The sequence below is a fragment of the Prionailurus bengalensis genome, chromosome A2 (assembly GCF_016509475.1).
Source record: "Prionailurus bengalensis isolate Pbe53 chromosome A2, Fcat_Pben_1.1_paternal_pri, whole genome shotgun sequence".
Lineage (NCBI taxonomy): Eukaryota > Metazoa > Chordata > Mammalia > Carnivora > Felidae > Prionailurus > Prionailurus bengalensis.
Genome location: NC_057348.1, coordinates 5,894,544 through 5,916,905, shown reverse-complemented (window position 1 = coordinate 5,916,905; position 22,362 = coordinate 5,894,544). Strand labels below are relative to the sequence as shown.

Here is a 22,362-nt window from a genome sequence, read left to right as displayed (position 1 = left end):
CCAATGCCTCCCGAATCACTCATACTGACGCTCAAGCTCCTCCAGTTGTAGGGACCCCAACCTTCCGAGATTCCAGCCAGGCCTCGGAAAAGCTCCCTAGCTCTTGTGGAGGACCCCCGACCCAGGGAGGGCAGGGTCCTGAGCAGGCAAGGTCTAGGGCTGCAGTTCCTTCAGTGACCTTGACCGCCTCCTGTGACCACCCGGCCAGCTCCCACCACCCATCCTCGGTCCCAGCTGCCCCCTACCCCAGTGACAAACACCTCAGACCACCCGAGTTGCTGTCCTGCACTTTGGCGTTTTATTATTATTTCCAAATCTCAGGCATATATACAGGATAATAAGGGCACTGTTAAAAAACGGAGCCAAAATGGCCGGGCTGAAGTGGCTCGTATGCTACTCTGAGCAGCAGGTCCTAGACCTGCCTCCTGCCCCCTGGATCGTCCCTGGGCCAGGGGGGGTGGCCTCTCGGCACCATCCGGCCGGTGCACCATATTGACCCCGGCTGCTGGCGGAAGGGCGTGGGAGCAGTACAGGAGCCCCCCGGATAGGGAGCCGCCCCCCCTCATCCACCCGCCTGTCCCCATCCAGCTGGTTTTGTAGCGGCCCTGGTAGAGATCTGACAGTCCCGTCTTCCCCAGAGGTCTAGTTGTGACAGGCAGACACCAGTCCTGTGTGACCACCGCGCGCTGATCCAGCCCAGAAGCCTCTGCTCGTGGCCACCACGCTCAGAGGACCTGCTCCGTGCTGGACGCTGAGATGTCCAGGAGCCGCCAGGCCGCGTAGGGGTTGAGCTCGTCCTGGTCTCGACAGAGCGCCCACACATACAGCATGCGCAGCACCTTGTCCTGCAGAAGCAGGGACGGTGAGGGCCGCGACAAGGGACTGTGGGGAGGGGCAGGGCATAACACAAAGGGGACACCAGGAGGGACCAGGGAGCAGAGCTGGGAGTCAGCCTGGGTCCAGAGTCGACAACTCAGGCCTCTGCACAGCCAGATGAGTGAGTCACCCTCCAACCCCCACCAGCACCCACAGGGCCCCAGGCTTCTCAAGACACTGCCCTGCTGTTGCTGCACAGTCACAAAACCTCCTGGCTCTGTCGGCGCGAGGTGGCTGGAGGCGGCCATCAGCCAGTCTCGCACCGGCCACCCGCGAGGCCCGATCCCTCCTGGACTCACCGGGTCGCCCTCCACCACCTCGCCTTTGGGGTTCTTGATCACCATCACCAGCTGGGCCTGGAAGGTGATGATCAGCACAGGCCCCTGCTCCATCATCTTGCCCATGGCCAGCTGCAGGGGGAGCGACAAGGTGGGCGGGCCTCAGAGAGTGGCCTTGCCCCTCCCCTGACAGTCGCCTCACGGCTGGTGCCGACCCTTGCTTCTCAGGAGGCAGTCCCAGCCACCCCACTTGTCCTACTCGTCGGGCCAGGCCCCAGAAGGACCCGTGGGGGGTTCCCGCGGGACCCCTCCCAATGTGAGCCAGAGTCTGAACTAACAATCCACGCAGCCTCCCTGGACCCTGGTGGCTTCGTGTTCCCCAGAGGGGGCTGGGTGGGCGTGTAAGGCCTCACAGAGGGACCCCTGCACACGGGCAGGGGTAACCAGCACCGGCACTTGTCCGGCTCTCCACAGGGGCAAAGCTCTCGCCCTGCCCAGTGAAGGCAGAGGGACAGCGCTGCCTCCGGGGGCCCCGAGGTCTGGGCGGCAACAGCACCCCCTGCGTCCGCCGCCTGCCCAAGAACTCTCCCACCACAGGCTTATGGGAACCCTCTGCTGGAAGGGACCCTGAGGTCATTTCACCCCAGTCCCTGTCTGTCCGTGCCGCAGCTCCCCCAGGGACGGGCGCCCCTCTGACTAGCACCCCCCGGACGCCAAGAAGAGCCGCTCACGTCGATGTTGTCGACGTCCAGAATGCGGGAGTGGAACTGCAGGCCCAGCGCCTTGGCCTGCTGGATCGGGTGCGCCAGCTGGCTGTAGGTCTGCGAAGAGAAGCCAGACACATCCCTGCGGCTGGACCCGCGAGCACAAGCCCCACCAAGGTGCTGCGGTGCACCTGCCGGCGAACCCCAGGGGCTGCGCTGTCCTGGGAAACTCTCCCCGCAGACAGGCTCACCGCCCTATCCCGTGCTTTCTGCACCTGCACCTTCCAGAAACGGCTGCTATCGCCTGCGTGTGCTTTGCCAGGAGCAGCAGATGCCAGGAGCACAGGTCCAAGCAGGGAGGCCAGTGCCACCCATTTGCTGGCCCGAATCACACCCCCCTTGTTATGAAGACAGCGCTGCATCGAGACGCCCAAATGAAAGTGGTATTAATCAGTAAAGTAGGTAATTTTCCTGCAACGGGATCTGAAATACACGCCCAGAGGGAAGTTGAGGCCTCTCTGGCTGATCTTGGACTTCCCCATATTCACCGCACTCAGAATCTTGGCCTGGAATCAAACGCGTTTTCTAGGATTCGCCCTAACCCACAGCCGCTCTGAAATGAGCTCCCTCGGTCGGCCTCCTCCTCACTGACCAGCCTCGATGGGAGGCCGCTGGCCACAGGCAGCCCGTTTTTCCCGCGGGGCGGTGACACCCAATGACACCTCCAGCCCCCTTGAGCCTACTCCCAGGCCCAGGACACACGTGACACCTGGTACCTTTTCACTGGAGGCTTCTCTGGACTCAGCAGCTATGGTGGAAGACATTCCAACACTTACTTTTTATGGAAATAACTGATCTACCAAGAAAAAAAATGGTGCCAACCCTATTTCCTGTGTGGTTCTTAAAAATGGCATCTAAGAAACACCTCTGGGGGCGCCTGGGTGACTCAGTCGGTTGAGCATTCAACTTCGGCTCAGGTCACGATCTCACAGTTCGTGGGTTCGAGCCCCGCGTCGGGCTCCGTGCTGACAGCTCTGAGCCTGGAGCCTGCTTCGGATTCTGTGTCTCCCTCTCTCTCTCTGCTCCTCCCCCACTCACGCTCTGTCTCTCTCGAAGAGAAACAAACATTTAAATAAACACACACACACACAACACACACATACATACACACATACACCTCTGTGAAAGCACCTGCAATTTCAGGAGCATTTCCAGGGGCCCCAGCAGCTCTTTGGCAAAGATAATCAACCACAGCCTAATGGTCCCAAAGCATTAAAAAAAAAAAAAAAAAAAAAACCACACGCTCATAAATGCCTGCTGGATTAGTCACCATGCAGGGGAGTATTAAAAAAAAAAAAAAATCTGACATCTTCTCCTCTGCTTTCTCCAAGTTGTTTGTGAGCTGGAAGCAGAATAGATCAGCCAAAAAAGGCTCTGAATTGCTCAATACAAATAAGCTAGAAAAAGCCCCATGAAGACACAGGTCAGGGAGTGAGCAGGGTGAGTCGAGGTGGCCGACAGAGTCCTGCAGGGCCGGGGAGGCTGCCAGGACCGGGGCGGACAGGGTGTGCTCCTGGGGACAGCCGACCTGGGTGCACGGCCTGGCACCATGGGGCCCCGGGACCCTGAGCACTGACTCTGGGGAGCAGTCAGGCCTCATCAGGACACACGGCTCCTCCCCATGCGGGAAATCTTATCACCGTCTGTTTTGATCTGTGTTTCGGGAACTCAAAGTGAGAACAGCTATAATGAGTCTGGCCAGCGCTTTGTGCATCCGGGAGCGCTGCGTCTGTGTTCACACTCCACCCTCATGACGCCTGTGACATGGCCCAGGGACGGGAGGTGGTGTGGGCCCGCAGGCTGCTTGCCGGCCAGCGCCCACAGCCACCACGTGAGACCCCTGAGCGCTGAGGGAAGGTCACACACACCCCAAGCTATTCCCGGTCCCTTTCCGCCCCGCCCCGGACCCCTGGGTGCCCCCACAACCAGGACACCGGGCCCTGTCATACCCTTCCTGGCTCTGCCCAAACAGACCTCCAAACTGATTCTTTTTAGGCCTAAATATAAAAAGTAGAAAGAAAAAGAGAAGGACTCACAGCTTCATAGCACCAGTCTTTGAGAATCTCAAGCTCTCCAGAAATCATGGCCTAAAAAGGGAAAAACAAACAAAAAATAAGTTCGAGACTAATAGGGGGCTATCTAGGCTGGAGACCCTACCCTATAGGCTCCAGCTGGGGAGCAGGGGGCCTCGGGTCAGGCCGCAGCACCGGATGCCCCTCCCCAGGCCCTTGGGACCAAGGGCCTGCATGTGTGACCCCCGGCAGCCCAGGGTGGCCCCAAGGGCCTCGGGTGAGGTGGAGGAAGGTGGCAGCATGCTGGGCTCAGCGGGGCTGGGAAGCTGAGCCAAGGAGGCCAGGAGCTGCATTCCACCTCCACCGGGGCTGGAGCTTTGCACAGCCAGAGGTCAGGACAGGGGCAGAGGAGGGGTCCTGGGGTGGCCTCCCAAGGTGCCACAGGGGATGCCTCTGCAGAAACCTGGAGGCGGGGCTGACCTGCTGAAGGTCAGAGAGGAGCCCAGGGCCAGAGGGAAAAAGAAAACTAGGGGCAGGCCGGGAGCTGAGACGTCGTCTCTAGAAGAATCTGCCTGTGCTGGAGCTGCCGTGTTAAGGGAGCGCCCCCTCTCTACCTCCTCCCGGCCCTGCCCGAAGTGGTGCAGGGAATGTGGGGAATTAGAGAGGAGGGGACCACAGGGAGACCAGTAGGATAGAGGAGACAGGGGGTGGGGACTGGAATCTACCTTCGGGGCGGGGGGGTGGGGGGTAGTGGCGGGTGCGGAGCCTTTCTGTGATCTCATCAGGCCCTTCCAAAGGCCTGGCAGAGGCCCAGGTTCCGGCCACATCCCAGGGGCTGGAGAAACAGACGTGGCTGGCTGGAGGCAGTCAACCTTGTGCAGGGGCCCTGTGCAGTGTGTGCAGGGGCAGGACCCGGAGCGAGCCACCCCCTCCTCATTTATGAACCAGAAGGAGGGGCCAGAAAACGGGATTCAGGATTCCCACAGAGAGGGGACCTGGCCCCTGGGAGACAGAGCCACGGCCCTGGGCAGCCGCTCACTGTAGGCTCGAGGGAACTGCTTCAAGCAGATCATGAGGGAAAGCAGACAGGAGGCTCCAGGCCGGCTGTCAGGAAGACGGAAGTTGCTGCCGGACCTCGTGAAAGGGAACTCCGTCCCTGGGAGCAGACACACCCCACAGGGAAGAAATCGGCCACCATCACGGGGACCAGCAGGGCCCACAGGTGACCCTGGGTGCCTTCTCAGAGGTGCATGACTAACGAGGGCCGGGCGTGGGGGCGCCAGGCCTCTGACGGCCGGAGATCTCTGCCCCTGGTGGCAGTTCCCAGGGTAACCTGGCAGGCGGGACAGCGGGGACCTGCTGGGTGGGGGCCCCAGGGTGCAGCACCCACCTCCAGGACGTTGGGGATGATGTCGCTCTCACACTGCTGCAGGAACCGCTCCTTGTCGAAGGCAGGGTCAACTCGCAGGATCTCCGTGAGCACCTCTGACATCTCCGTCTTCGAGAACAGGCCCCCTGGAGGCAGGCACGGCAGGAGTGGGCCAGGGCCCGGGACCGTCCCTGCGGCCAGCCCAGGCGGGAAGGACGGTCCGGGCCCACTCACCCAGCAGGTCTGTGACCTTGTCTGTCAGCGCGCGGGACGCCCGGATGAGGACGTTGTCGCTCTCGTCATACTTCACCTTCATCTCGAAGAACCCTGCCGGGACGTGGGCTGAGGTCAGGGGTCGCCTCCAGAAAGAAAGACACCCTTACTCTACGACTTCCGGGGGCTCGCTGCAGCCCCTGCAAGACCCACTCCCTGTGCAGACCTGGGCAGCGCGGGGCGGAGCCAGCTTTCTCGGGGGTGGGCTGAGGGGCGGGGCTCTCCCTACCAAGGAAACCGGCCTCTAGTGACCGTCACAGGACAAGGGACAAGGGTGTGTGGCGTGGCGGTGCTCTGGCTGGCACCTGGGAGGCCCACCGGCGCCTCCTGTCCTGCCCTGTGAGGGAGCCTCTCACGGTGGCACCCACAGCCCAGCCACCGGAGAGGCAGGTCGGCCTGGCCGCCCTCCTGCCAGCGGCAGCTCCGCGACCGCGAGGACGGTGACTCAGCCCCTGGGGGAGGGCCCCTGCCCGCCAGCTGGAGATGTACCGGGCTGCCCTGGAGAGCAGGGCTGCCTGGCGGCCTGGGCTCTGCTGCTCACTGGCTGGGTGATCCTGGGGAGTGGCTGCTCCTCTCTGACCCCGGTCTCCTCCTCTGTAAAGCGGGGGGTCTGGCTTGTGCCCAGTGCGCGGGGAGCACTCAGTAAGCGTCTGCTGTCACGGCGACGCTGTCGGCCGAGTGTCCGAGACGTGAACACTCACGATTAAATACCACGTTGTTGTCCCTGAAGTCTCTCCACTGCTGGTACCACTTGGAGTCCTTGTGCAGCACGACCCCCAGGGCCTCCCTGGGGAGATGGGGCAGCGGTGAGCGGTGGCGACGGGCCCCCGTGTGCCGGCCCAGGCACCCAGCCCTCCTGTCCCCGCGGGCAGCGCCCCCGTCCCCCTGGGCAGCCCGCCCTCCTCTCTCAGCCTCCTGCCTTCTCTCCCCACTTCCCACCGCCCACCATCTCCCCCACGTTCACACGGGAGCAGGGACTCTTGAGCAGAACAGACACTCGAGAACGAAGTGACTTGGGCAGGAACGTTCCAGGGGCGCTCAAACACAAACAGTGTCTGTGTGGAAGGGGGACACAGGCCCTGGCCAGTCTGCTACCTACTCGTTGGGCTCAAACACCTTCTCTTCCTTGAGCTTCTCTCCTGCAAACTCCTTCCTCTTCCTGAGGCGCTCTGGCCTCCGATAGGGCCCGGTCTGCCCCAGCACGCTGTCGTCGATCTCCTTCTTCACGGACTCTACCCCCTGGGGGAAAGCAGCCAGCCCCAGGGTGGGCGCTCAGGACCGTCCTGACACTGCGGGCCACCGCCGGGGGCCTGTGCGTTTGTGCCCCAAGTCAGGACAGTGTCCGCGGAGAACTCCAACCCAGGGCCCCAGCTTCCCCTGGTCTCGAGGTCACGTGGCTCTGAGCACCCTGCCTGACTTCCCTGCGTGGACCACAGGGCTGTTTCAGATGGACCCCGCTTTTCTCTGGCCGCCCCCCTCATTTCCCCCAACCTTGCTGCAGTGACCCTGGCCGTGTTGAGCTGGCTGTGCACGTCTCCCCACTGGAGGGGCTGCCCCTCCACCCGTGGCCCCTCCCCTGTATGTTCCCTTGTCACATGTCGCTCAGGAACCACTCATCCCCCTCTGGGTCCCCCAGACACCTCAGGAGCAGGAATTTGGACTTTCTATCCAGTGGCCCCTGTGGGTAGCAAGAGAGCCCAGCATGTGGGAAGATTCAACAGTCATTTCAGAATGAATCAGGACCTCAGGTCGCCTTGAGTACAACAGGTCCCGGGCTTACGGACACAAGCTAAGGGTGTTAGTGGCTGAGAGGCTCTCCGTGCATTAACCTGCTGCTTCCTAGGGGCTGTGACTTGTCCAAGGCCACCCAGCAGGGAGCGGAGCACCATCCTGGTGCCTCAAGCGGGCCCTCCCTCTCCAGGGCTGAGATCGGCAGTGAGAACTCCGGATCCCGGACTCAGAGCAGGCCAGGCCGTGAGCCCCAGGCCGACCCACCTGGGAGATGGCTCTGAAGGCGGCGGTCCGGCCCAGCTTCTCCCCGCCTTTGGACACCGACTCGGCCGACTGTTTGGCAGTCTTGGCAGCTTCCTCCACGCTCTCCTTGATCTTCCGGCCAAGGTCGCTTTTACCGACTTCATCAAGACTCTACTGAGACACAGGGATGGGGGTGTCAGCACAGCACCCCCCCCCACCAAGCTAAGACCAGTCTAGTCCTTCAAAGGTCAGGAACAGACACTCTGAACTCATCTGACCTATGGGGCCCGGACACTCGGGTGCGCCGTGTACAAGGTCTGCAGGGCTGAACCCCTGGGCTCCGGGCTGGACGCCAGGTCAACTGGGCTCTCCCCGGAAGGGGCACGAGTGGCCGCTTAGGGATAAAAGGTTCGAGGAGCCTGTGCCTAATGCTGGACTGGCCTGGAACCCTCGCAGGCGGCTCAGAACAGTGCAGAGCCCTGCCCCTCTCTCCTGCTCAGAACAAAGCAAAACAGGCAACAAAAAGGAAGCCCTTGGGCCCCCCCACGCTGCCCCATCTCCCCTCACCTGGGGCCAAGCAGTGCTTCCCTGTTTTGGGCAGGACGAGACAAGTCATTGGCCCTTCTGTCTTTGCTGGTGCCACGAAAGCGTGAAAGCTTCTACTGCCAGCGGTGAGCCGCAGGGCACGTGGGCTAGCCTGACTTCGCCCTCCTTCCTGGGCGAGGGCCGGTGGGGGGGGGGGGGGGGGGCTGTGCATCCTAACTCCGGAAGCCACCTGGCCAGGCTGGCTCTTCCCTGGCTCGCCACCCACGCCTATTCATCCGCTGTGCCAAGTCACGCCCTGCCCAGGCGCCAGCTCTGCCCGCAGCTTCCAGCACAGCTCTCCTCCCAGAGGCGACGAACAGATGGCCTGGCAGCCGCGGGCAACAGAGCGTGGGGGCCCGGAGACCATTACCTCCTTCACTGTGCCTGTGATCTCCCCCAGCTTCTTCTTTATCACCTCGCTCGTCCGCACGGTTTCGGATTCAATGCTTTTCTACGGTAAGGAGGTTGTTTCTCTTGGTTACGACACAGCAGTTGTCTTACAGGAAGCATTTTCTGAGCGGCGCCCTGCCCCCTCCACCGCCTGCCCGACCACCCCAGCCCCCTCCCCACCCCAGGGCCCCTCACTGCCCGACAGCCTTGCTTTCGGGAGCAGGTGAGGGCTGATGGAGGGAGACCCCTGAGGCCCAGCCCTGGCTCTAGTCTCTCGCCAGGTGCAGGGGTGATCTTGCCCCCCGCCCTGGTTCATCCACATCATCCTGCGTCGCTCTGCACCCCTGCAGCTGCCAGCCGCTGCTGGATCTCCCACAGCCACAGTCCCACCCGACTCGGCTTGCTCTGCCCCCAAGCCACCCCTTAGCCCACTCCTCTTCCTTACTGGAAAGAAAGGGTCATCATCCATCAGGTCGAATCCCCCACAGGCCCTCTGAGCGAACGGGCCTCGCCCACAGCCCGGGACGTGGCCAAGAGAACAAAAACCCAAGGGACCCCGGAGCAGGCACCCGTTGGCAAGACGGGGCGGCTGTCCCCACCTCGCAGAGCCCTGACGCGGCAGCTGCCGAGCCCACTCCCCGCAGCGGGCGCCTGGCAGCTGCTTCGGTAAGAGACCAGGCGGTAATTAATAATCACACCAGCACCGCGACCCGCTTTCTACCTGCTTCACTCAAGGGGCCACAACCAGCTCTCAGGAGCAGCGCATCTCAAACCTACAGCTCAAGGGGTGACCCGGGGAGCCCGTGCAGACGCACTCCGATCCAGCGGACTGGGGAGGGCTCCGCGACCCCGCATCTCTCACAAGCTTCCAGAAGAAGCTGGCGCCGCTGGTGTGCAGAGAACCCCACTCCGTCTCACCGCAGAAACGGGGGGCTGGCGACTCACTCCTGTCCGCTCGCCCCTGTGGTCAGTGAGTGACGTCACTTCCCCCCCTGTGTCATCTCTGTGCGGGAAGCAAAGGGACTCACGTATTTCCTTCTGGCCTCCTGGAGCGCGTCAGACTCTTCTAGCTTGCGGGCCTCATCTCGGAACTTTTTTATACTTTCTTTCATTTCTTTGTTTTTGGCTAATTCTTGCTTGATATTATCTAGCAAGCCAGAGAGGAAGCCTTTCCTGTTTCCAGAAGAATAGGATTTGGACTGGAAAGAATGTAAAAGAAACAAAGGTTTTTACTTTCTCCTCTGTGCTGATACGGGTTTCACAATGAACAGCTACCTCCCTTATGAGCCAAGAAAGTCAAGTTAAGAAAGCATCAGGTGATAAACTGTGGGATGTCCAGTTTCTTTATTATCCAGTAATAAAAGGAAACCAGTTAGCAAGCTATGAAAAGATGTTGCGAGGGGCGCCTGGGTGGCTCAGTCGGTTAAGCATCTGAGTTTGGTTCGGGTCATGATGTCAGAGTTTGTGAGTTTGAGCCCCGCATCAGGCTCTGTGCTGACAGCTTGGAGCCTGCTTCGGACTCTGTTTCTCCCTCTCTCTCTGCCCCTCCCCCTCCCCAGCTCACGCTCGCTCTCTCTGTCAAAAACAAACATTAAAAAGAAAATTAAAAAAAAAAAAAAAAGATGTTGCGGCCTTACACAATTTGTCAATGACATCTCAATTTAAAAAAGACACAGGAGGGGGCGCCTGGGTGGCGCAGTCGGTTGAGCGTCCGACTTCAGCCAGGTCACGATCTCACTGTCTCACGGTCCGTGAGTTCGAGCCCCGCGTCAGGCTCTGGGCTGATGGCTCGGAGACTGGAGCCTGTTTCCAATTCTGTGTCTCCCTCTCTCTCTGTCCCTCCCCTGTTCATGCTTTGTCTCTCTCTGTCCCAAAAATAAAATAAACGTTGAAAAAAAAAATTAAAAAAAAAAAAAAAAAAAAAAGACACAGGAGGGGGCACTTGGGTGGCTCAGTCAGTTGAGTGTCTGACTCTTGATTTCGGCTCAGGTCAGGGTCTCACGGTTTGTGAGTTCAAGCCCAATATCGGGCACCATGACAGTGAGGAGCCTACTTGGGATTCTCTCTCTCCTTCTCTCTCTGTTCCTACCCTGATTGTGCTCTCTCTCTCTAAAAATAAATAAACTTAAAAAAAAAAAAAAAAGACACAGAGGAACCTTAAATTCATATTACTGAGTGAGAGAAGCTGGTCTGAAGAGACTCCAGGCGGCATGATCCCCACTCTAGGACATTCTGGAAAAGGTGAAACCATGGATAGTAAAAGGATCAGTGGTTGTCAGGGGCTGGGTAGGCTGGTGGGGGAGATGAATGGGCGGAGCAAAGAGAAGTTTCTGGGCAGTAAGACTACTCTGTCCAAACCCACTGAACGAGCACCCAGCATGAACCCTAAGGCAAACTATGGGCCTCAGTTAATAACGATGTATCAATACTGGCTCATCAGTTGCAACAAAGGTGCTATACTAAAGCAAGAGGCCGCACCACGGGGAAAATGCAGGCCCAGGTGGGAGGAGGGGCCGCCAGGAGGTTGATGGAAGCTCTCAGTGCTTCCTGCTCAATTTTTCTGTACCTGTAAAAGTGCTCAGAAGGATAAAGTCTATTAAAAACAAAACAAAGTGCCAGGCTCCTTCTCCAACAGAGGGAACCCTGGGTGAGAAACGGGCGGTTTGGAATCCTCATGGACATTCAAACATGCTCACCCAAGGCGAAGGGCAACACCCAAAGGAGCCCCTGTCCCAGGAATGGAGTGGAAAGGACTCTATAGCCCCTTATCTGGAAGAAACTGAGATAGGGCCCTACTCCCTGGGCTTCTGGGGCCGGGATAACTTTGGGGTCACTCTCAAGTCCCACATTGGAATTCACATGTCACCCCAGGGCTTGGCACAAACCTCCGTCGTCAACCCACAGGATCACTGTCACCCAGAGCCTAAGCTCAGGGGTGCCCCTCGTAGGAAAACCCAACATACCCAGAAAGCCGGGGCCTAGGGAGGCCAGAAGAAAGGCCACGGTCCTCCTGCAGACACAAGAGCCAGAGTCGTACACTGCCCAAGACACAGGCTTCAGTTCAGGGTCGCACTGAGCCAGGTTAGGATCGCTGCTTCCCCACCACGTTGAGAGTGGGCTCCGAAAGGAGAATACTTGAAGAACCACGCGAATGGTGTGCCCAGCCAGCCTTTCTCTGGGGGAGGTCTAGGTTCTAAGACTGTCTGGGACTGCGCCACCTGGCAGCTGCCCCACCTCCCGCTCCACGGCCGGCCGCACACCGGGAGGTGGTGGCTAAGAGGAAAGGCCACAGGGCATGTGCCACGCCCACAAAAGCTCAAGGACAGGACCAGGGAGACCAGGCCTGTGAGAGACTCAGCGGGAAGGGAAGGGTGTGGGCTGCCCCAGTGTGTGCACTTGGGGAAATATACTGGTTTGGGGCTTTCCTCCCTGTGGTGGTAACACACCGCCAGAAAGCAGCACAGTTGAAAAGGAATGACGCGGAGGAGAAAAGCTCTAGAAAATGCTGTCTGTGAGGAACAACAGAGACAGGAAACTGAGCCCCCAAGGTGAGGTGACTCCACTCAAATGCCTGGAGGGATGTCACCCAGAAAAGGGAAGAGCCACAGGGAAATGGATTTCAGCTGAGTACAGGGATGCCTTTCCAGCCCTGAGAGCTGACACATCATCTACTTTGTCAGGCAGGAGCTCCACCCCTGGTAATGCCAGGTGCTGCCCGAGAGCCCGAGAGAACCAGCACGCTGGGTTCTGTGACCCCGCAGGTCTTGGATGGGGAACGCCAATCAGCTACCCTTGCCAGTGTGGGCAACGTCCTGCAGCTCTGTCTCCTGCCAACCAGGTCTGATCTTTCAGACTCCTCTCTGTCTGCTGGCATCCCGTCACTCACCAGAGGCAGCTCTCGGCCGGGCCGGCGTATCTGATAGGCACCATTGTGCAGTAGCATTAGGTTGTGGCTGGACAGGAACTGGACTCCATTGCTGAGGCATCTCTAGTTAGGGAAGAAAAGAGAAAGAGCCATTCAGATAAGGTAACTAGGAAGTGAGTAAGCCCCACTAAAAAGTAGGGGTCAAGTCTCATTTGCCGATTTTTTTAAATGTTTATTTTTGAGAGAGAGAGGTGAGGAGGGAGGGGAGGGAGGGAGAGACAGAGCGCTAGCAGGGGAGGAGCAGAGAGAGAGGGAGACACAGAATCCGAAGCAGGCTCCAGGCTCTGAGCTGTCAGCACAGAGCCCGATGCGGGGCTCGAACCCACAAACCGTGAGATCATGACCTGGGCCGAAGCCAGATGCTTAACCGACTGAGCCACCCAGGCGCCCCATCATTTGCCGATTTTCACTGCAGGCCTGCTGCATGCTAGACATTCCGCCATCTTGCTAAATTCTGAGAAGCCAGTGGAATCTCGTGGAAAGGAAGACACTGGATCTGCACCTCCAGGGTCCATCCCTACTTTCCTGCCTCTGAACCAGGGGGAAACCAGATGAGTCTCAAGAGATACCAACCTATGGTGGAAGAAGCTAAACGTGCCTTCGTCTGATTTCATCTCATTAGCCTGAAATGGGCCCCAAGCGCCTCGATGCTGGCCGTGAGCAGTCTTCTCTCACAAGCCTAGCCCGTTGCTGCCAGCCTTGGAAGACCAGAGACCTGGGCTCTCAGAGGTAAAACACAGATAACTTGTTCTAGGCACAACGCTGGAAGAAACCTAGCATGTCCTGTGCAAGAGGGCACACCTGGGCCAAGACACTACTAACATCATCACGTGAAAGGCATTTCTTCTCCTACCAAATGAAGGACTTAAGCTCCATAAGAGAAGGGCCAGTGCACGTCCTGCTCAACATTGCACCGTAGCACCCAGCACAGAGCCAGGCACATTGATGTCAATGACCATAGAACCACTCTTCCACTTCCATATTCCCTGGGCCTTTCCTCTCCCGTTCCATGCCTCCTATCTCCAGGAACTCTAAGCAACAGCCCAAACTCATGCAAAGGCTAGCATCTCCTACAGCTACTCAAGAGTAATTCCTGGGGTACCTGGCTGGCTCAGTGGGAACAGCATTTGACTCCTGATCTCAGGGTTGTGAGTTTGAGATGCCCACGATTGGGGTAGAGACTACTTAATAAACTTAAATATATATATATTAAAAAAAAAAAAGAGTAACCCCTGAGCGCTGAAATCATTTGTTCTTCTCTATATGCCTACACCCATTGATCCTGGAACCACTGACTTCAGCAACAGTCTAAGGTAGCAGTGAACGGCTGTCTAACTTGGAAAAGAAATCCCATATTAAGCCCCAACCCGAGGCTGGTTCCCAACCGGTTTTGTGCCCAGATCCGAACATGTGTAAATTCAATCTCAAACCCTGACTTAAAACACAAGTAGCCAAGAAAAAAAAAAAAAAATCAGCCTGGAGTCAAAGACAGCTTCTTCCTCCCCACACTAGGATCCCTATGAGATACTTTCCTTCATCCAGAGCCTAGCACTGCAGTCAGTTTGACCTGGGCTTTGGACCAGGTCAGCTTACCACGAGCTGAGGCTGTGGGCAGGTTGCTTAACCTTTCTGAGTCCCAGTTTCCCAACCTGTGAAACAGCAACAAGCAGCAGCAGTATATGAAGTACATGTAATCCACGAAGCTTGTAGTACATGAAATACTACTGTTTTCTGAGTGCACCATACACGCCTTAACTCCCACCATCCCTATGAGTTCAAGCTCTAAGCCAGGACGAGAACCATCTCCCGCACTTTCAGAGGACGAGGGGGAGCGATGCAGGAAATGCTCTCGGTAGAGGACCTGGCACATAAACGCGAGCCGTGACTGTCAACGGTATTTTGCCTTCTCCCGGCTGTTTCTCCACCGGGCGCCCGGGCCACCGTGCACTCCCCGGTGCACGTGGAGTCTGATCAGGAAGTGAGGGGCGATTCGCCGTCCGCCGGGCTCAGCGCATGGCCGCCTCGGACCCGGCACGCTTAGCTCCTCAACCACAAGCTTCGATCCGGGACCCCGGTCCCGGCCTCGACCGACCCAACGACCCAACCCAAGCCTTCTGCCGAGCCCAAGAAAGGGCCGAGGGGGCCTAAGACCTGAGGGGAAAAAGACCCTGGAGGTCGCGGGCTGGGAGCTCCCTAGGCCCGCCCCCTACTCCCCACCCTGACCCCGTACGTCTCCTTACCTGCGGGCAGCGGCACCAACCTCCCCGCAGCGCCGCCGCCGCCATGTTGCTGGATCCCTTGTGACCTTCTGGTGACGCGGCCTGATGGCGTCATCCGCCGCGTCTATGTAGCGCGGCGTGGGTCTGGGAAAAGCCGGCCTTGGGGGCGGGGTTTCGGGGAGGTAACGGCCTCTGATTAGACAGGGTTCCCGTGGGGGCGGGGCCTTGGAGCGTGGTCTGGCATAGGGGCGGGACTTAATGAGCTAGAGATTCCTAGAGAGCTAGGCCTCTGATAGGGCAGGATTTGGGAAGGCGGGGCATGTTGCTTGACGTCACCCGGGGGCGGACACTTTTTTAAGGTAGAGACCTAGGGTTGGTTAAGGCTGCGAAGGGGCGGATCCTGAGGACGTGATTTCTGCCCCGTGCGGAGGGGTGATCTCCCAGTCAGGTCGTGCAAGGTTCCGTTGCCCGGAGGGTTGAGTAGGGAGACTGACCACAGGGACAGGCTCAATTGGATTCTGACTGATTGACCCGCGGACCAGCCCAATAGTGACTGACCCTGGCTCTCACTTACAGTGACCTACAGTGACCGACCGACGGGCAAGTGAGTTGCTCCAAGAGCGAGAGCAAAGGAGCCCACTTTGTACAGCACTTTGAGAAAGCGCCCATTGGTTTTAGTCCAGAACAGGAAGATGAAGACCAGGCTGGGTGGAGGCCACTCCCCATGGATTTCGCATAAATTGACACATCTTGCCCTAAAGATTAGGCCTGTGTCTTTTTAGCACTTAGATACTATTTTCCATTTGGAGAATGCCGCCACCAAGTGGCGGTACCTTAGCATGGCCATGCAATCTGAGTCTAGGAGGGATGGGGAGCTGGTACCTTGGGGGGAGTTCATGTATTGAAGCCTTTTGAGTTACTAAGCTGTGATAAGGTCTGTGGGACTTGAAAGGGAGGCAACTTAACACTTCCTAGCTTCAGGGCAGGACAGATCCTGTGTCTCTCAGGAGCTCCACCTCGAGGTGGGAGTAAGGGAAGAGGGCTTCCACTCTGGCTTTGTTTGAAATGTCTTTACTCCAAGAAGAGCAAACTAGTTACGTGGTTGGGATACATAGGTTGTTGCTGAGAAGGCCTGGGCTTCTTCGTTGTTGGAGCCATGGAATTGGACAAGGGCACCCGGGAGTGTGTCAAACGGGCATATCAAAGGCCAAAAGTGGAGGAAAAAGAACCCTTCAAGTAGACTGGGCAGGACTGGGCAGCAGGTAGGAAAGGCACCTGGAGGGCCTCGGAGAAGGCAGGTGGAGTACGCAGTGTTGAATGCTGCACGGAACTCACGCAAGGCAGGCCAGGCCAGACATGTGTCCGTTGTCCTTGGCAGTTTGCGATATGGAGGTCCCCGGTGAGACCAGCAAGAGGGTTTTGGTGGAATGGTGGCTGTGGAAGCCAGATTTCAGTGGGGTGAGATTTTTTTTTACAGCGGTGTGCTGGAGCCAGCTTGTTCTGGCTAGCGAGAGCTAACAGTCAAATTTTTAGGAATTTGGGAGCTAGTTGTTAAAAACAGCCATTATTTAAAAGTTAATTATAGGGGCACCTGGGTGGCTCAGTCGGTTGAGCGTCCGGCTTCAGCTCAGGTCATGATCTCACGGTTCGTGGGTTCAAGCCCCTCGTCGGGCTCTGTGCCGACAGCTCAGAGCCTGGAGCCTGCTTCGGGTCTGTCTCCCTCTCTCTCTGTCCCTCCCCCCACTCGTGCTCTGTCTCCCTCTCTCTCAAAAATAATTAAACAGCAAACAAATAATAGAATACAAGTTAATTGTATAAACTTCTGACCAAGTGGATTATATTTAGACAAAGGTAATAAATACTCCAACCCCAACACCTCCTTTTCTTTTTAAGTTTATTATTTATTTTGGGACAGAAAGAAAGAGAGAACGGGGTGGGTGGGGCAGAGAGAGAGGGTGAGAGAATCCCAAGCAGGCTCCGAACTGTCAGCACAGAGCCCGTCTCGGGGCTTGAACCCAAGAACCGTGAGATCATGACCTGAGCTGAAATCAAGACCCGGATGCTTACCCGACAGAGCCACCCAGGTGTCCCAAAACTCATAATTATTTTTCCACATGTTGCTTCGCCATGCTACTGAGGGTATTTACATGTATCACATCTGTGTGCTGGAAATACTGTTACATGTGCTGCTACCAATTCAGCGTTCAGCGACACCACGTGAGTAGCCGTGAAATCAGCCGGGGTGGGAATATTTACACCACAGGAATTGGCAAACACTACTGATCAGGCGCCTTTGGTTTTGTTTGGAAGACCAGTAATTAAACATTTAGCCAGCACACAGAGAGAGTGAGTGTGGGCACCTTGGAGGAATCTTTGCTGTGTGTAGAAGGAATAATGTTGGCAGGTAGGGGAACATACGGGGAGGAAGGAGGGTGCTTTGTTGGTTCTTCCACCTTGTCCTTTTGAAAAATTTAAAGCTACCAAAAAGTTGCAAGAATGGCATGATGAACACTCACGTACGCTTCACCTAGATTCTTTTTTGGGGGGGGTGGTATTTATTTATCTTTGAGAGAGAGAAACAGTGCGAGCAGGGGAAGGGCAGAGAGAGAGAGGGAGACACAGAATCTGAAGCAGGCTCCAGGCTCTGAGCTGTCAGCACAGAGCCCGACGCCAGGCTCCCGCTCTTGATCTCGGCTCAGGTCAGGATCTCGCGGTTCGCGGGTTCGAGCCCTGCATCGGGCTCTGTGCTGACTGTGCAGAGCCTGCCTCGGATTCTCTCTCTCTCCCCCTCTTCCTCTCTCTCTGTCTCAAAAATAAATAAAAATTTTAAAATATGAGGTTTCAGACAAGTATGTATGGTGTGTTCTCACAGTGTCTGTGGGCCCGGCGTCTTGGTGTGACCCAGCTGGTCCTGTGGTTCAGGGTGTCTCACAAGTTTGCAGTCAAGGTATGAGGTGGGTCTGTAATCTTCTCAGGGCCCAACAGTGGGGGTTGGGAGGGGGGTTCTGCTCCAGGATCATTCCTATGGCTGCTGGCAGGATTCAGTCCCTTGATGGCTGTCGGACCAGGAGCCTCCGCTTCTCCCTGATTATAGGCTGGTAGCCCTCTTCGGTGTTTTACCCATGTGAGTACGTGCCCGCCTCCAACACGGCGACTGACTTCCATCCAAGGGTGTAAGAGAGGGCCAGCGGGGCAGAAGTGACAGTCTTTTGTAACCTAATCTCAGATGTGACATCCCATCACACTTACCGTATTCTGTTACTTAAAAGGGACTCCGTAGGTCCTGTCCACACTCCAGGGGAGAGGGTCAGGCAGGAGCCTGAACAGAGGAGATGGGAACCGGGGGAGCCGATGTAGAGCCCCTCCCCCCTTGATAAGTGTTAGAGCGATTTGATTATAAGCCCTGGGGAGGGCAAGACTCAGGGCTCAAGGGTAACGCCCCCTTCGTTTATATAGTTGTGCCGTTACAGAACCTGGGGCCTAGGCAGTGTCTCCTTCTTGTGTTTAGAGATTTCCTTCTTGGCCTACGTGTGTTATCATTCTTTGTTACTGTTCCTCGAAAACCCCTGTGATTAATCATGTTATCAGCATCTACTCTGCATAGGATGCCATATGATGAAAAGGGCCCTTCACCTCTGGGTTTTCCTCTCCAAACCCACCACCCTCGTCCACCTGTGAGAAGAGCATCAGGCAGGTCCCAACTGATGGAGATTCTCTGAAATTCCTGACCAGTTCCCCTCAGGACTGTCAAGGTCATCACAAACAAGGAAAGTCTGAGAAGGTGTCCCAGCCCAGAGGAGACTAAGGAAATGAGACTAAGTGACCATGTGTGACCCTGGATGGCCTCCTGGGACCCAAAAGGACATCAGGGAAAATTTGAAAGAATCTGGTATGGGCTTCAGTTGATTAAAATGCATCAATATTGGTTCATTAATTGTAACAAGCGTCCCATATCTTCATTCTAAGATATGAGGACTAGGGGAAAGATTGTAGGGTGTATGAGACTCTGTATCATCTTTGCAATTTTTCTGTAAATCTAAATCTTCTAAAAGGGAAGTTTTTTTTTAATTTGTTTTTTTTTTTTTTTTTAATTTTTTTTTTCAACGTTTATTTATTTTTGGGACAGAGAGAGACAGAGCATGAACGGGGGAGGGTCAGAGAGAGAGGGAGACACAGAATCGGAAACAGGCTCCAGGCTCCGAGCCATCAGCCCAGAGCCCGACGCGGGGCTCGAACTCACGGACCGTGAGATCGTGACCCGGCTGAAGTCGGACGCTTAACCGACTGCGCCACCCAGGCGCCCCTTTAATTTGTTTTTTACATTTATTCATTTATTTTTGAGAGACCGAGAGAGACAGAGCACAAGCGGGGGATGGGCAGAGAGAGAAGGAGACACAGAATCCGAAGCAGGCTCCAGGCTCTGAGCCGTCAGCACAGAGTCCGACGTGGGGCCCGAACTGACAAACCACAAGATCATGACCTGAGCCGAAGTCAGAGACTCAACTGACTGAGCCACGTGGGCACCCCAAGGGAAGTTTATTTTTTTTAAAAACCGACTTATTATTTGTAATGTATAAACCCGGGTATATGAATTATTCCATTAAGTATAACATTCACATTCTCTAGGTCATTACTTTTTGTGAATAAGTGTGTACCTTTAATATATTCATTTTCCGAAAGAGTACCATATTTTCAATATAGGCATTATTGTAAAAAACAATGACCCTTGTTTTAAAAAATTAACATATAGGTTAAGTCAGTTAAGCATCTGACTTGGGCTCAGGTCATGATCTCGTGGTTCATGAGTTCGAGCCCTGCGTCGGGCTCTGTGCTGACAGTGCAGAGCCTGCCTCATATCCTCTGTCTCCCTCTCTCTCTGACTCTCCCTTGCTCGTGTGCTCTCTCTCTAGCATAAATAAACATTTGAAGAAAATAAGTAAATAAAAAAATACAAATTAAAAATTAACATATAACTTATATTTAGAGCAGTTTTAGGTTCACAGCAAAATCGAGTGGAAAGTAAAGGAAGTCCCCATACCCTCTGTCGTCCCCACCATCAACGTGGCACCAGAGGGGCACTTTTGTTACGGTCCGTGAACCCGCGCTGACACCTCATTACCATCCAGAGTCCATACTCTATTTAAAAACATTTTTCAGGGGCGCCTGGGTGGCTCAGTCGGTTGAGCGTCCGACTTCGGCTCAGGTCATGATCTCACAGTCCGTGAGTTTGAGCCCCGCGTCGGGCTCTGTGCTGACAGCTCAGAGCCTGGAGCCTGTTTCAGATTCTGTGTCTCCCTCTCTCTCTGCCCCTCCCCTATTCATGCTCTGTCTCTCTCTGTCTCAAAAATAAATAAATGTTAAAAAAAATTTTAAAAAACACATTTTTTAATGTTTATTTAGAACGAGAGAGAAAATGAATAAGCGGGGGAGGGGCAGAGAGAAGGAGAGAGAGAATCCTAAGCAGGCTCCACACTGTCTGCGTGGAGCCCTATGCAGGGCTCGAACTCACGAACCGTGAGATCGTGACCTGAGCCGAGATCAAGAGTCGGATGCTTAACCGACTGAGCCACCCAGGTGCCCCCAGAGTCAATGGTTTACGTTGGGGTTCACTCTATGGCTTTGGACAGATGGATAATGAATGTATCCATCATTGTGGTGACATACAGTGTATTTCACTGCCGTAAAAAAAATCCCCTGTGCTCCGTCTGTTCATCTCTCCCGCCTCCCCACCCCTGGCAGCCACGGATCCTTTTACTTACTGTCTGCGTGCTTTTGCCTTTTCCAGAATTGTCATCGAGTTGGAATCATACCGTGTGTAGCCTTTTCAGACTGGCTTCTCTCGCTTAGCGACATGCATTTGAGGTTCCTCTGTGTCTTTTCACAGCTGGAGAGCTCCTCCCTTTTTAGCGCTGAATAACATTCCCTCGTCTGGATGTCCCATGGTTTATCCATTCACCCACCGAAGGACATCTGGGTTGCTTCCAAGTCTGTGGGATTATGAATAAAGCTGCCATGAGCACCTGTGTGCAGGTTTGTGTGTGCTTGTTAGCTTTTCACTCCATGTGGGTAATAGCACAACAGTGTGACTGTTGGGTAGATTATTTCTATTCTTAAACCCTCAGTTTGCCATAGTTGATTAAGTTCTCACTGCAGTTACGTTTCTGCCAGTTTATTCTATATTTTTTCTTTCTTTTTTTTAAGAGAGAGAGAGAGTGCGCAAGCGGGGGAAAGGGGGCAGAGGAGAGACAGAATCTCAAGCAGGCTGCACCCTCAGCGCAGAGCCCGATAGGGGGCTTGATCCTACGACCATCAGATCGTGACCTGAGCCAAAATCAAGAGTCGGACGCTCAACCAACTGAGCCACCCGGGCTACCTTATTCTATTTCTAACATTTTTTTGTTTTGGTATTATATTTTATTTATTAAAAAAATTTTTTTATGTTTATTTTTGAGAGAGAGACAGACAGAGAGAGACAGAATGCGAGCAGGAGAGGGGCAGAGAGAGAGGGAGACAGAATCCGAAGCAGGCTCCAGGCTCCGAGCCATCAGCACAGAGCCCGACGCAGGGCTCGAGCTCACGGACCGTGGCGAGATCATGACCTGAACCGAAGTGGGACGCTTAACCGAGGGAGCCACCTGGGCACCCTTTGGTATTATATTTTATGAAGCATATAGTTTTAATAATGCCATGCCTCCAACTTATCGTCATGTTTATCATAATCAGGCTCCTTGTCTTTTTGGTCTACCTGGTGTTTTTTCTAGATCAACAGTCCTGGCCAAACCGTCTTCACTAACAATGAGAGCTGTGATTTATTAAGCTCTTCTAGGCCAGGCAGTGTGCCAAGAGCTTCACAAGACTGGTTTAGTTAAGCCCTCTTTAGCTGAGAAGAACCTGACGAGGGACTCTGGCATCTAACCAAGCGGCCGGGGCTCGTGGGCAGAACAGGACAGTGCGCTGGCTTCGCGGAGGCTGGATGGGGACAAGACAAGCCTACTGCTTGGAGCCTAGCACCCCCCCTGCTTCCCTTCTCCCAACACCCCCCTCAGTGTCTGTTGTGGGCCGGATGTCATCCTCCCCCCAACTTCCTATGTCGACATTCTGACCCCAGCACCTCAGGATGTGACCCTTAGGAGCTGTAAGGCCTTTAATGTGATCATCGAGTTAGAATGCGGTCATCAGGGCAGATCCTAACCCAGTATGACTGGGGTCCTTAAAAGCAGAGGAGGTGGGGACACAGGCGCGCGCAGAAGTTACGGCCACGGAAGGACACAGGTGAGACGGTGGCCGTCCACAAGCCAAGGAGAGAGGCCTCGGAAGCCCCCAGGGCTGCCGACAGCTCCATCTCAGGCTCCCAGCCTCCAGAGCGGTGAGAAATACGCGTCCCGTGTGTCGGCCGCCCTTGGCAAAGCACAGCTACCCCGCGTGCTCTCTTGGGCTCGGAGCCCCTGCCCACGCCCAGCTGCTGCTGCCCACAGGCCTCTGCGTTCTGTCTGCCTCCTGTCTGGCTTCCTTCCCGCTCCCGCTCCCGCTCCCTCTCCGACCGGCTGGCTCGCTCCTTCTCGAGGTGTAATAATAGCCACTGGCACGGGTGGCTCGCCTCCTCTGTTCCAGACAGCCGGCCCAGCCCCGGGAAGCGCTATCTTCCTTAGCACCCCCCACCCCCACCCCCGGGGCGGATGCTATCATGAGCTCTCGGC

At 55.9% G+C, this 22,362-nt stretch overlaps 1 protein-coding gene across 1 annotated transcript; it reads right to left on the bottom strand.

Moving 5' to 3' along the window:
- Positions 1-275: 275 nt before the first annotated feature.
- TIMM44 (translocase of inner mitochondrial membrane 44) lies at positions 276-14,811 on the bottom strand. Its single transcript, XM_043590188.1, has 13 exons — positions 14,687-14,811; positions 12,408-12,509; positions 9,550-9,720; positions 8,502-8,582; positions 7,568-7,717; positions 6,672-6,811; positions 6,274-6,359; positions 5,534-5,626; positions 5,321-5,445; positions 3,955-4,005; positions 1,886-1,975; positions 1,176-1,286; positions 276-845 (listed from the first exon to the last, which is right to left on the bottom strand). Exons 1-13 carry the CDS (start codon positions 14,729-14,731, stop codon positions 726-728), a joined length of 1,365 nt encoding a protein of 454 aa, XP_043446123.1. The 5' UTR covers positions 14,732-14,811; the 3' UTR covers positions 276-725.
- Between the last annotated feature and the right edge of the window lie 7,551 nt (positions 14,812-22,362).